Raw genomic sequence first — 12,087 nt, forward strand, 5'->3', positions numbered from 1 at the left:
TAACAAAAGGGAAAATAGGTCATGTGACATGCCAGTAAGCTACACGAATAAGAGTTTTGGGAAAAAGTTTGTGGACTATTTAGGTCCAACTAATTTTAATTCATTGCCGCTGTACCTAAAAAAAATAATTTGTAGTAATGTAAGTACGAATAATTTTATAAGTAATAAAAAAGCTATTGTCAATTACTTATTTCTTGAACTTTAAGAACTGTAGAATTTAAGTATTTAATATTGTTGGAAATCACAAATTTAGTTCTTCTTTGTTTATCTTATCATAATATTTATTTTCTTTGTTTTTTTTTTAAAAATATTATATTATATTGTACACTATCAACTCATCTACCTCGCCACAAGCATTGCTTATTGAGGTAGATTAATTAATAATTTATTGTTACAATGTTACACTGTATGTCATTTTGTTGTTTGATAATAAATTATTAATTTAAAAAAAAAAAAAAACAACAACAACAACTTTGCAACAGTTACAATCATGCGACATGAACTTCACAAATAACGTTCCATCAAAATGTCAAAAAGGAGAAGAAAGTCAAAACATTTTATTCCTAGATTTGTATATATTGAATTCTAACCTAACCTAACCTATGCCTACTGAGACTCATATTAAACTAGACACTTGGCATTTCTAACCTACTGTTATATTAAGTGCTCGTTCAATACCTATATGCTACAGACAAATTGAGAACATTCTCCGTGGATAAAAGGCCCATAGTAACGGCCTTATAAGATATGGGGAGTATGGTAATTCGAACATTTTAGTCGTTAATATTAATTCATCAAACTTAATAATTTGTAAAAATTGGCCTGAGTATAATAAATACTATTTCCAATATTACGTCTATTTTATAAAACAATTTTTAAAGATCTTATCCTTTGTATAAACATTTTAATAACTAAGTATCTACTCATTCGAATTTTTAAACTTTTAAAAAGTATCCACTAAATAAGTTACAGTTAAAAAAGAGGCTGAGGTTCTCCTTTGAAAAATAGAAGTTTGTATCACCCCAGGACATTTCTTAAATAGTACAAAACAATTCAAGAATTTGAAAAAAATGTTTTTGAATATATTTAAACATTTTAAAAACCAGAATTTTAATAAATTCATTATTAAAGAAAAAATGGGGGTTAGCATGCTTGGTGAATTACCATGTTTAATGTTAGTTTAATGAAAAATGCTTCTAACAAAATGTTGTGGATGGTTATTATTATATTTTATTACACTACTTGAAAGTGCCATTTGTGGTATGTAAAAACAGCATATTATACTGTTAAGTAAAATGTATTGCGTTTACGCGTGCATTTACGGCACAACTACAGAAACTTGGAAAATATCAGGGTGATGAATACAAAACAATGCATGAGAAAATGCCACGTGAAATAGACAGATTTTGACAGTTTTTTTTGCCCAAAATATGATGACGAAACAAGCCGCATTGACTCGGATTTTCAAAACTCCACTTACAGAAGTTGTAGTAGGCGTCTAAACAATCTCAAATTATTAAGTACTTTTATGACGTTATTCAGAGTTAATTAAAAAATCAAAGACTAATGTGATTTAAATACAGTTTTATTTTGTAAATAATAAACAAAAATAAAAATCTGATTGCTCCAAATGCTTTTATTTTAAATCATTAAAATAAAATAAAATTTGATTGTCTTTTAAGGACTGTTTAAGGGTTATTGCCAACCGTTATACAAAAATAGAAATTACCTACAATTTTCCCCTTAACAAATAGCCAGTTCCAACGCCCTCAATAATATTTTAATTTTTAGATGTTTTTTCAATCATACAACAAGTTTAAACGATTATGCATACAACATTCATGATTATTCGGCTTAGGAATTATTGATACTCCAATACACCAAAAAAAAAAAAAGCGTACATTAATGTGGAACTTTATAATATTATTATTATGTTCAGGGTAACTCTTATCCAGATTTACTTCATACCCATCTAGTCACGGATAACGGTTCACAGAAGGTGAATGTTAGTGACCTTGCTTTTAGAACATAACATTTATAGCCTAAATACTTACGATTCAGTGATATGAATTCTGTATGATACAATACTTTTACAGATATCGTCAAAATACTCAAAATCCAATATGAGTTAAAACCAAATGTAGGTAGGAACTAGTTTATAAATAGTTAATTATATATACATAAAAGAACAGGCTTTTTTTATTTTTTTATTTTAGACTTCGAACTTTAATGTGCATTTCCGCTTGTATTTGGGTTAGTAGTCAATAACCTTGAAAATATTAGGATGAGCAGAATTGAATCCGCAGTTGAATCTGGCGTGGAACGATTCATAGCCATTTGAGGTCAAGGAAAGGGAAGCTAAACACAGCCCACATTTAATGTCGGTATAGATAATAATATGTTCAATGTTTCGGTATTTTCGATATTATCAATGTGTCCTATATTTTTGGTTAAATCTAAACTATACAACGGTATACCGTATCCCAGTGGTATACGGTACATCGGTATACCGATATCATCGTCAGCCGTTAAAGAATTTACCTGTTCGTAAATTCTTAATACCTTTTTCAACGGGAGCCGTTTGAGATGTGCCAATTTTAACGAATCTAGTTATCAATGCCGGAAACAAAAATAATTTGTAAAGACTAAAAATTGTTTTCGTTTATATAGTTTTGACAGAAAAACTCTTTGAAATTATATTCGATATTCATTTCATTACACCTTAAAAAACAAAAATGAGTTTATAGTGTTTGTTTAATCATCGCAATTTGTTCGGGTGTAACCCATCACCGCCCCTCCTCAATATAATTATTTATAATTGCACCGCAAGTACCTACCTACGCGTTAGTTATAGTATACTATTATATCTACCACAGAGGCACCTACTTGAATACATAAACAAACATATTATACGTTATCAATCATCAATGTATATTTAATAGTGAACTACCTAATACCTATTATAGTCTCATATAGGTGCAAATTAGCACCCCTAGATCCAATAATAATTGTACACTCTCCAGACCTTTTTTAAATTCTCACTGCCATTTTTTTTACTTCCCTATATAAGCTAGTCGTAATATTTACCATAACTTCTAAGGATCTTATATATTTTATATTTTTATAATTATTAGATAATTTTATTTTTATAAATGAGTATAAACTACATAATTAATCTCAATTGCCCAAACTGTTTCTTCCAAAATCGTTTAAGTATAGCCACCATTAGTGAAAGTTTATGTACAATGTACATATTTGAAAAAAATATTACCAAGCCGTTCTTGTATAGACAAAAATTAAGATAAAAACCTTAAGGCGCAATACACTCCAAAGTTGAGATATAATAGTGGGTAACCAATTAATGTGATCACTATCTCATAAAGCTGCAGACATTTAATAAATATTATTAGGTAGTAGGTACACATATTATTATGTAACGTAATATAATAAGTATAATATACGCTAAAGTAATAGAATAATATATTATTTAATTATAGAATTTTAGATCATTAGATAGGTATATTTTATTATAAATTATTTAATTTTAACATTTAATATTGGACGAAATACTGTAGATGACACTGCAAAACTACCTACTATATAAACGCTTCCGATCAAGTCTAACCAACCAACCAAATCAAATAACATCAGCACTGAATTCTGACACCATTCCTGGTTTGTAACCTAACCTGCCTCGCAGACCAAAGAGAAGATGGTGCCATGATCTAAACCACAATTAAAAATCCAGTAAAAATTAAACAATTTTTTTTATAAGGTGTCACCATTAGGTGTCTCATTTCATGGATTATGTCTCATCTCAAAAAAAAAAAAAATACTCATCAGCATAAAGGCTTATTGTGAATAAATTATTAGCCAAGGAATCGGGTTTACATGCACAAAAAATCCTCAAAATATGCTTCTAAAAATGCTGTAATATGCTAAAAATATGCATTTGTTTTTAAATATCCACTTAAAATTGAATAGAAAACATTTTATTTAAAATTATGTAAAAAATATGTTGTAATTAATTAATTATTAAAAAAGGTATAAATATGATTTAAAAGTTTAAAAAAGTATTTCATCGTCTTCACTAAGTTCATCGACATTTAACATTCTTTATCTTTAATTTATAAAATATTATCTCACATTTTCGTAATAATTTTATTGATAATATTATAACTTATAAGTTATAAACATTTATAATTTATAAGGTTATGAAAGTGAAAAAATGATGAAAAACAAATATGTTTTACAAATAATATGAACTATAAAACAACAAATATGCATTAAATATGGATTTAATAGGCAAAAACGTCTAAATATGCAAAATTGAAAATACAATTAGTGTTATTTTACTAAGAATAATCTAAATCAGGGAAATTCTTATCGGATTTAAAAAAGTTCATTCTTATAGACATGTGCATACAAATCCGGTTGCTAGATTTATTAGATTGTTTGTTTTTTTAAATAAAGTTATAAAAAAAAAAAATCATTAGACATAAAGTCTAAGGCAGTAATTGTTGAAGTGTTTGTTATCAATTATTATCATTATACGATTGAGATGAAGTTTTAGAAAAATGATTAGTGATTACCTACCAATATAACTTAAAATAATTAATAAATGTTATAGAATTAGATTATTAGATGTATAGATTAATAGATAAATAGATAATTAAATGGTAATCAGTAATGACTAATTCACATTATATACCAATGTATCATAAAAAAACTCGCTTAAATCTTAATCCTTACTTCTAAAAATTAATAAATATAACTGGCAGGTTATAGATATTAATTACAGCTCTAAGTGTAGTGTACCAAGTCATACTATACGTATGAAGAGGTACTTAATTTATTTTAGAAACATACACGCAGATGCCCAACATATTTCATCGAGTTGAGAACAATTATAACTATATATTTATGATCAAGAATAAATAGGTTATACTTAAAATATACAATTTATACAAATATATATAATATGTATAAAGTATTATGAACAAAAATGTAAAACAAGTAAAAATTGTTATTGACACGAAAGATAAAGATCACTTTTAAATTAGGTATTTATATAGGTTTAACAGAAAGAAACGTAAGGGTCAATGACCAACATTTTGTATTTTTGTAAGTTGACATAAGAGTATGAGACGTAATACAAATTAATACAAAATCAACGAAGAGCTTGTGGCGTGATTAGAACCATAAGCGCCTAGTAAACGGGTACTTGATCACCCATTGAAATTTGTTTCGGGAGCTGAGCACTCCACAAAAGTTGGGATCAAATTTTGATAATAAGAAATAACCAATAATTTTCTTTAAAAAAAAAATATCCAAAAAGTTTTTTAATCAACGAATAAGTTAAATAAATTGATGTTTAATATTAATATGAATGAAATAACAGACAATTCATGAATAGAGCACCGAACAAGTATCACACAGTATGTTTTCAAATAATCAATGTAAGTCAGGGGTTAAAGTGGGGGGGACGCAGAAGGACTCAGCCCCCCTACCTTTGGCGGTGGTTAAAAAGCATCCCCTTTAACGAATTAGAATTTTATACATTAGACATTATACATAAAATTATATATGGAACGCTTAAAACCATATGGAGACATTAGTCCCCTCTAGAATTTTTTCCCACTTTGAACCCTGATATAAGTTGATGATACAAGTTAAGTATACTTACTTATAATTCACATAGGCGCAAACAATTGAAACTAAATGAGCATATTTTGTAAACAAAATAAAAAAATTAAATATAAAGTGACTTTCACCTTAAGCTTTTAGACCTCAACGTATTATTCTGTTTTATTCAGACCTTTAAAGTAAACTTACTTACCTAAATAAATTAAAATCGAATTTTAATATTTGAAATGAATATAATAAAAATTTATTATTTCCTGGAGGTATGTAGGGGATGGATGATTAAAAATAAAGGACCAAAGTGTTGTTTGGAACATTTTTTCAAGGCACTCATTCACTGGCTTGATTCAAATAAGGGACGTACAGGATACATAATTTTGAATTTAGTTGCTTTTAAAATCCACTGGTTACCAAAGATATTTTTATCACAAACATGAGTCTACTCAAATAAATAATAATTATAAAGTTATTGTTGGAGTAAGACAATGAAGTTCGATGAGAGTTGAAACTAGAGTAGGATCTTAAGTAAAATTATTTTACTTTAAAATACATCATATTTTCCTCACATAGGTAATGGATTGTATATTACATCTCTACATTAAATTAACACCTATTATAATGATAAAATAACTTCAGAAATCAAAATGAATACCTATAAGTAGGCTATATTGAATTCCAAATATACAGGATATTATAATTATAAAAGTGTATAATATTACAAGGTTTATGCTAACAATATTGTATGATAAGACATGTAAAAATAAATATTTCTACTAAACTTAACTAATAACATCCAGGAAAAGGCTCTGGTCGGTTTTTGCGTAGAACAAAATTAATCTTGCGCTTCATGTCTTCATCGTATATGGCTTTACATTTCTCGTAATTAATCCTCCTTCTCATTTGAGTTGGTTTTTCATAAAACATTGTTCTTCTGTACTGATCCAAGAAACCTTCAGAACCCATTATTCGGTTCAAAACACGGCAGGCTTCGTCCACATTTTCATTCCGCACCAATACAGTCCTTGAAATGAATTTTAAATGTTTCATAGCTAATGTGAACAATTAACACTATAACGATATAAGTTATTAATACTTATAACAATTTTCAAAAAAAATAGTTAGAGCTTCACACTAACTTGATGCCTCGATAATCAATTGTAAATTGTAATTCCGAATTCTAATTTTTATGGGTATTGGGTAGGTAAATATATTAAAAAATCAAAATTGAAAATATCACAAAATATTATGTGATAAATAGGTAATCAGATTATCATTTATCACTCTCAGACAGTGCTACCACAGAACAAAGTGCTACCACCACCACCCAACTACCCAAGTGCAATTACTAAATCATGACTAAATAAACATGTGCTTAATAAAGAAATCGCATCTCGCCAAATTCATGATTTTGCCATCAATATTCACCACGGGTCTATGTAATGAGGCATTATTACAGGTTTTAGTTACTAAGCGTTGAACCATGATATAACTATATAGTTATATTATGCGTTTAATGAACCATTAGCATTGAACTATGTAATATTTATGTATAGTATATTGTTCAATTAATATTAATAATTAATATTACATAGTTCAATGACCGTTAGTTCCCTAACGAACGATTACAATTTTGTTCATCCGTTAAACAATCTTTAAACGTCCAATAGTCTTATTGGGCTGTTAAAATATAGGTTATCAACTCATTTTACTAATTTTAATCATTCGAAATTCGGAAATTCGGAAATTTTACCGAAAATAATATTTCAAAGAAAGATAAAACATAGGAATAATTTATGTTAAATATTTTCTCAAAGCATCTATCTATTTTGATAAGGTAGATTATTTGGGGAAGTAATATTATAGCACTTTCCACTTTCTCCGTTATGTCATAAGTTGTTCACATACATTTACAATATTTTGAATACGAATTCAAAGTTTGAACTTTGGATGAATTTTTTCTCAAAATCACTCAAATTTGCATACTATTTTTACATAAAAATTCAGTTTTAAAGATTCATACCCACCTAAGATTTACCTAAGATACAATGTTCCTCACGAATTTTTATAGCTGGGATTATTATGGGAATATTCAAAGAAGTTGAGCATAATTTCAGAAAATATTTGAATTCACAAAATTCAAATTTTGATATTGGAAATTTTCTTATAAAATAGTTAGTTTATACTGTTCATTATATTATTATTTTCTGTGGTCAATGAAATTACCAAAATATTTAGAATTAAAAGTTAAATTAATCTATCTATAGGGTTTTAAAATTGTTGATAAAAATAGATTTAACCAAAAACCTGAAAATACAAGATCCCTTGTAGATTTAAGTATGAACAAAATGAGATCATTTATCAAGAATTACAATTTCAGCTATTTATTTGAAATTCAAAAATACTGTAGAAATTAGTTAATTCACACATTTCACAGCTACAAATGGCACAATATTATCCAGCGTCAATCAGATAGGTAGATTACATATAATTATAATTGTACTATAAAACCTTACGAGAAGAGTACACCAAATAAAATATGTAATAGACATTTTTTATTTATTGATTTTTATTATGAATAATCAAGAACAACATTTAAATTACTAGATATTTAACTTTAAAGGTATTAAAAAATAAAAAGTAAATAATATAATGTATAAAAAGTTATCAATTAATTGTTGTCATCATCTTCATCCTCATCTTCTAAATCGTCATCATCATCATTAACATCATCATCATCTTCATCATCTTTTTCATCTTCTGAAGACCTAGATCCAGATGGTAACATTAATTATTATAGAATCAAAATTTATAAAAATGTTTGTATAGACTTCCTACTGGTAATTTAGTACAGAAAATTAGAATATGTTACAAAAACATTATTGAAGGTACTAACCTTGTTATTAATAACTGTATTCTTTTTAAATCTTATAATTTTCACTTAAAATTTAAATAAACTAATAATAAGATCAGTGTTTATTATAGAAAAGACTTTGTTCAAAATTCAACAATGAATTTAAAAACTATAATAATTAAGAATGTGTATCTATCATTATAGTTCTATCCCTTTTTTATTTTGGACTGACTTGGTATTGACTGGCCAGGTTAATGCTGCATTTAGCAACTAATAATGCCTTACCCAAATTTAGGTTCATATTCTTCATCATCAGAAGGGAATAGTTCAGCGGGTCCACCATCATTTTCTTTTGGCTTATGTTTCTTTAAGGTAGGAATATTGAATTCTCCAAGCTAACAATATCAAAATTAACATTAGTCAACCTTAAATAATTTTGTACCATGAATTAACTTACTGCAATGTTATTTGTTATTTTTCTAGCAACCTGTTGCTGATTTATTTTGAACCAACTATCGTAATATTGGGACATAGGAGTACCAGCTAACTTAATATCAGATTCCCATGCCTCAATACCTTTTAAGTCATGAAGTAAAAGACCACTTTTTCCTCGTTTTTCACTTATTATAGTTGATGTTTCTTTCACTTTGTCTAACAAAGTACGTAACTTTCGAGTATAATTAATATTTTTACAATTTTTAAGAAACTCTTTCATCTAAATAAATAATAGTGATTTTATTACAATAATTTAAGTTTAAACTTAACTATATACTTAAGAAATATAAATAAAACATACTTTGATGATAAATGGTACTACTAGATCAGGAAAACTGATTGTATGTGCTTCAATTACAATATATTCCATAAAAGCACTATGTACATTTTCAATAACTGCGTCTTTAAATACATTTTCCTGTAATTGTGATTTTGAGAGACGTAATATACAAGTGAAGTCCATTGGTCTCATCGATGTTTTCGAATGTTTCTTTTGAAAATCTACTATGGTAAGTACCTAAAAATAATTTTTTTTTTTATATAAGTATAAAGAAAACCTCTGTTGGTCTTGTATAATTTTATCTATAAATACCTCTAAAATATGTGGTAGAATAGGTATAAATTTACCAGTTTCTCTGCTTAGCTTGGTTAACATTGAAATACAATGAAATCTTAATGGCAGATATTGTACTGTTGGTATAAGTTTTGCACACCCAACAATTATCTAAAAATATGTATTTGTTTTAAATATTCAAAAAGTTTTTATTTTATTTAAGTGTAATGAGCATACTTGAACAAGAGGGTAAACCAAAGTTTGCAATTGTTTTTTATTTAATGTAGCACACAAAACATCTGTCCACAATTTAAGTGAATATATATACTGCCAATTGTATACTGATTGTATATTTTCCTTAAACAAAATTGTTTTATAACATTACAATTTATATAAACTAAAAAATGTAATTAATCCATTACCTTTTTTTTTAAAGTTACAGCTGATCGAAGATGAATGGCTAACTGTCTAATATACAAAAATGCATGATTATAAGATATTGATTCACTTATAGTAAACATTTCTGACAATGATTGTCTCATGAAGTTAATCCCAGGTAAAGCATTTGGAGTTACAAATTTGCTATTAGAAATATATCCCACATACATAGCCTAAAAACAACATTATTTATTACAAAAATATTTACAGATAAATAATTGAATTACCTTCAGAATCATTTCTAGATAAGATGATAAGTCACTATTGGCTAACTTCAAAATACACAAAAAAGATACAACTTTAACTGTTTCACTTGCATTAGCACTCCATAGTGCTACAAACCTTTTCAAAACTGGTTTAACAATTGTTGGAAGACATGATAAAAATGGTATCATTTGGTGGTAATGTTTAAGTAGTACACAGGTAATATCTTCACTAGAAACAGTTGCCAATAGCTACAAACATTTTAATGTAATTCTTAGTAATTATGAATTTGGAAAGCAGTTACGCTTTTTTATATAAAATTAAGACTAGTTATATGTTAAGTATATAATATACAGGTATCAATGAAGATATTATATCAAATTTTACAATTACTAAAACATAAATATCAAAAATGGTAATTACTCTAGTTAGATCCGTTAAATATGAACGTAGGGTCATTTTTACTTTCTTCCAATGTTTTGATTTAGAAATCATGTTTTTTGATGACGTACCAGGGGGAAGTTTTAAAAATTTCAAAAGAGCAGGTTGCAAGTCAAACATACACATTTGAAGTACAGCATTGAATACTGAAAAAATATGAAATATTTAAAATAAACTTCTCCAATTTAAATTAAATATGTATAATTACCCGAACTTCCTTCAACTTTATAACATGTAGGTTTATTAATTTCATTTGCTGTTATACGCTGAAGTGCTGCTGTCATTGCCTTAGATGCTGTAGTAATGTATTTGAGTTTTTGTTTCCTAAAGTTATAATTTATTTATTTTTTTGTTTATTATCATATCATCAAGTAAATTTTTTTTTCATGTATAAATGGGTCTTACGAATTTTGAAGCTTTTGTCTCCAAGTCTCTATCATTGACAAAGTAATAACAGTTAAATCTCCTCCACTATTACTTGGTCCTTCATCAAAATCACTTTCATCGCTACCAATCTAAAATATTCAATACAATTAAAATATACAATATAATAATACAATTACAATTTATTATTAGGTTAATAATGATTTTTTTTTTAAATTTTAACTCAATCCTCAAAGTTTACATACTATGCATTGCTTACTTCTAAATTAGTAGGTGGTTTATGTAATTTTTCTGATTTTATTCCTTCAACATCATCTTCATCATAATCATCATCATCATTAAAACTTTCATCACCATCTTGTTCAGGCATACTGGCAAGTTTTTTGTCACATTCCTTTAAATATTTATAGAATTCTGGGTCAGAGGTTTTCAGTTTTTCTAAATCTTCGTCCAAATCATCGCTGTCGTACACATTACCATCATCACCCTCGCTTAAACTTGCATCGTGATCAGATTCGCCTGAAACAAAAGGGGCAATAACAACTATTTTAGAAAATGTTTTCTAACTAATAATTTACTCACTGTTAAATTCAATGGCATCTAATGATCCATCATCGGAATCATCATTACCATCGCTCATCACTTCAACTTTTTTAGAAACCACTTTTGAGGCTTTGGCTGGTTTCTTGTTTTTCATTTGTTTTTTCTTCATGACGCTTTTCGGAGCCATGTTAAAAGACGAGTCGTTGCCTACGGGGCTCTCTTGGATATAATAACTAACCTGCTTTTAGAAGTTTTTAATTATAATACTCAATATAATAAAAACTCAAAACACACGTGATTTGGTTAATTGGTTTCACACTCCATAGATTCAAGATCGTGCGGCGTGCATGCATTATTATCTATTGATAACAGCGAAAACTAACTAACAGTGGTAATCACATATTATTTACTCTATGGTTAGAGCACAGGTAGATTAAGGTTCACGAGTAATCATGAACATATTATACCACGGTCTTTGATTATACCCAAACACAGTACCGTATATTTTAAACCTTGTAGTCCATATTCTAGACCT

The 12,087-nt window shown here is 27.5% G+C and overlaps 2 protein-coding genes across 2 annotated transcripts; both read right to left on the minus strand.

Annotated features, from left to right (window-relative positions):
- Nucleotides 1-6,282: 6,282 nt before the first annotated feature.
- LOC111034708 (28S ribosomal protein S21, mitochondrial) lies at nucleotides 6,283-6,829 on the minus strand. The gene is made up of 2 exons (XM_022316041.1): nucleotides 6,780-6,829; nucleotides 6,283-6,711 (listed from the first exon to the last, which is right to left on the minus strand). The coding sequence occupies exon 2, from the start codon at nucleotides 6,688-6,690 to the stop codon at nucleotides 6,427-6,429; it is 264 nt and encodes an 87-aa protein (XP_022171733.1). The 5' UTR covers nucleotides 6,691-6,711; nucleotides 6,780-6,829; the 3' UTR covers nucleotides 6,283-6,426.
- A 1,405-nt stretch (nucleotides 6,830-8,234) lies between these two features.
- LOC111034689 (nucleolar complex protein 2 homolog) lies at nucleotides 8,235-11,739 on the minus strand. The gene is made up of 13 exons (XM_022316015.1): nucleotides 11,592-11,739; nucleotides 11,269-11,528; nucleotides 11,031-11,140; nucleotides 10,834-10,949; nucleotides 10,608-10,771; nucleotides 10,208-10,435; nucleotides 9,965-10,153; nucleotides 9,780-9,899; nucleotides 9,582-9,713; nucleotides 9,291-9,506; nucleotides 8,952-9,209; nucleotides 8,780-8,889; nucleotides 8,235-8,408 (listed from the first exon to the last, which is right to left on the minus strand). Exons 1-13 carry the CDS (start codon nucleotides 11,737-11,739, stop codon nucleotides 8,312-8,314), a joined length of 2,148 nt encoding a protein of 715 aa, XP_022171707.1. The 3' UTR covers nucleotides 8,235-8,311.
- Between the last annotated feature and the right edge of the window lie 348 nt (nucleotides 11,740-12,087).

Source organism: Myzus persicae, unplaced genomic scaffold (assembly GCF_001856785.1).
Source record: "Myzus persicae strain clone G006 unplaced genomic scaffold, MPER_G0061.0, whole genome shotgun sequence".
In the NCBI taxonomy this organism is placed as follows: Eukaryota; Metazoa; Arthropoda; class Insecta; order Hemiptera; family Aphididae; genus Myzus; species Myzus persicae.

Excerpts from the sequence above, each read along its gene's own strand:
- LOC111034689 (XM_022316015.1), bottom strand. The coding sequence starts at position 11,739 with ATGGCTCCGAAAAGCGTCATGAAGAAAAAACAAATGAAAAACAAGAAA. Across the intron at positions 10,436-10,607 it reads ATTTAACGGATCTAACTAGA|CTATTGGCAACTGTTTCTAG; the intron begins GTAATTACCATT and ends AAATGTTTGTAG. Across the intron at positions 9,900-9,964 it reads CTGTAACTTTAAAAAAAAAG|GAAAATATACAATCAGTATA; the intron begins GTAATGGATTAA and ends ATTTTGTTTAAG.
- LOC111034708 (XM_022316041.1), bottom strand. The coding sequence starts at position 6,690 with ATGAAACATTTAAAATTCATTTCAAGGACTGTATTGGTGCGGAATGAA.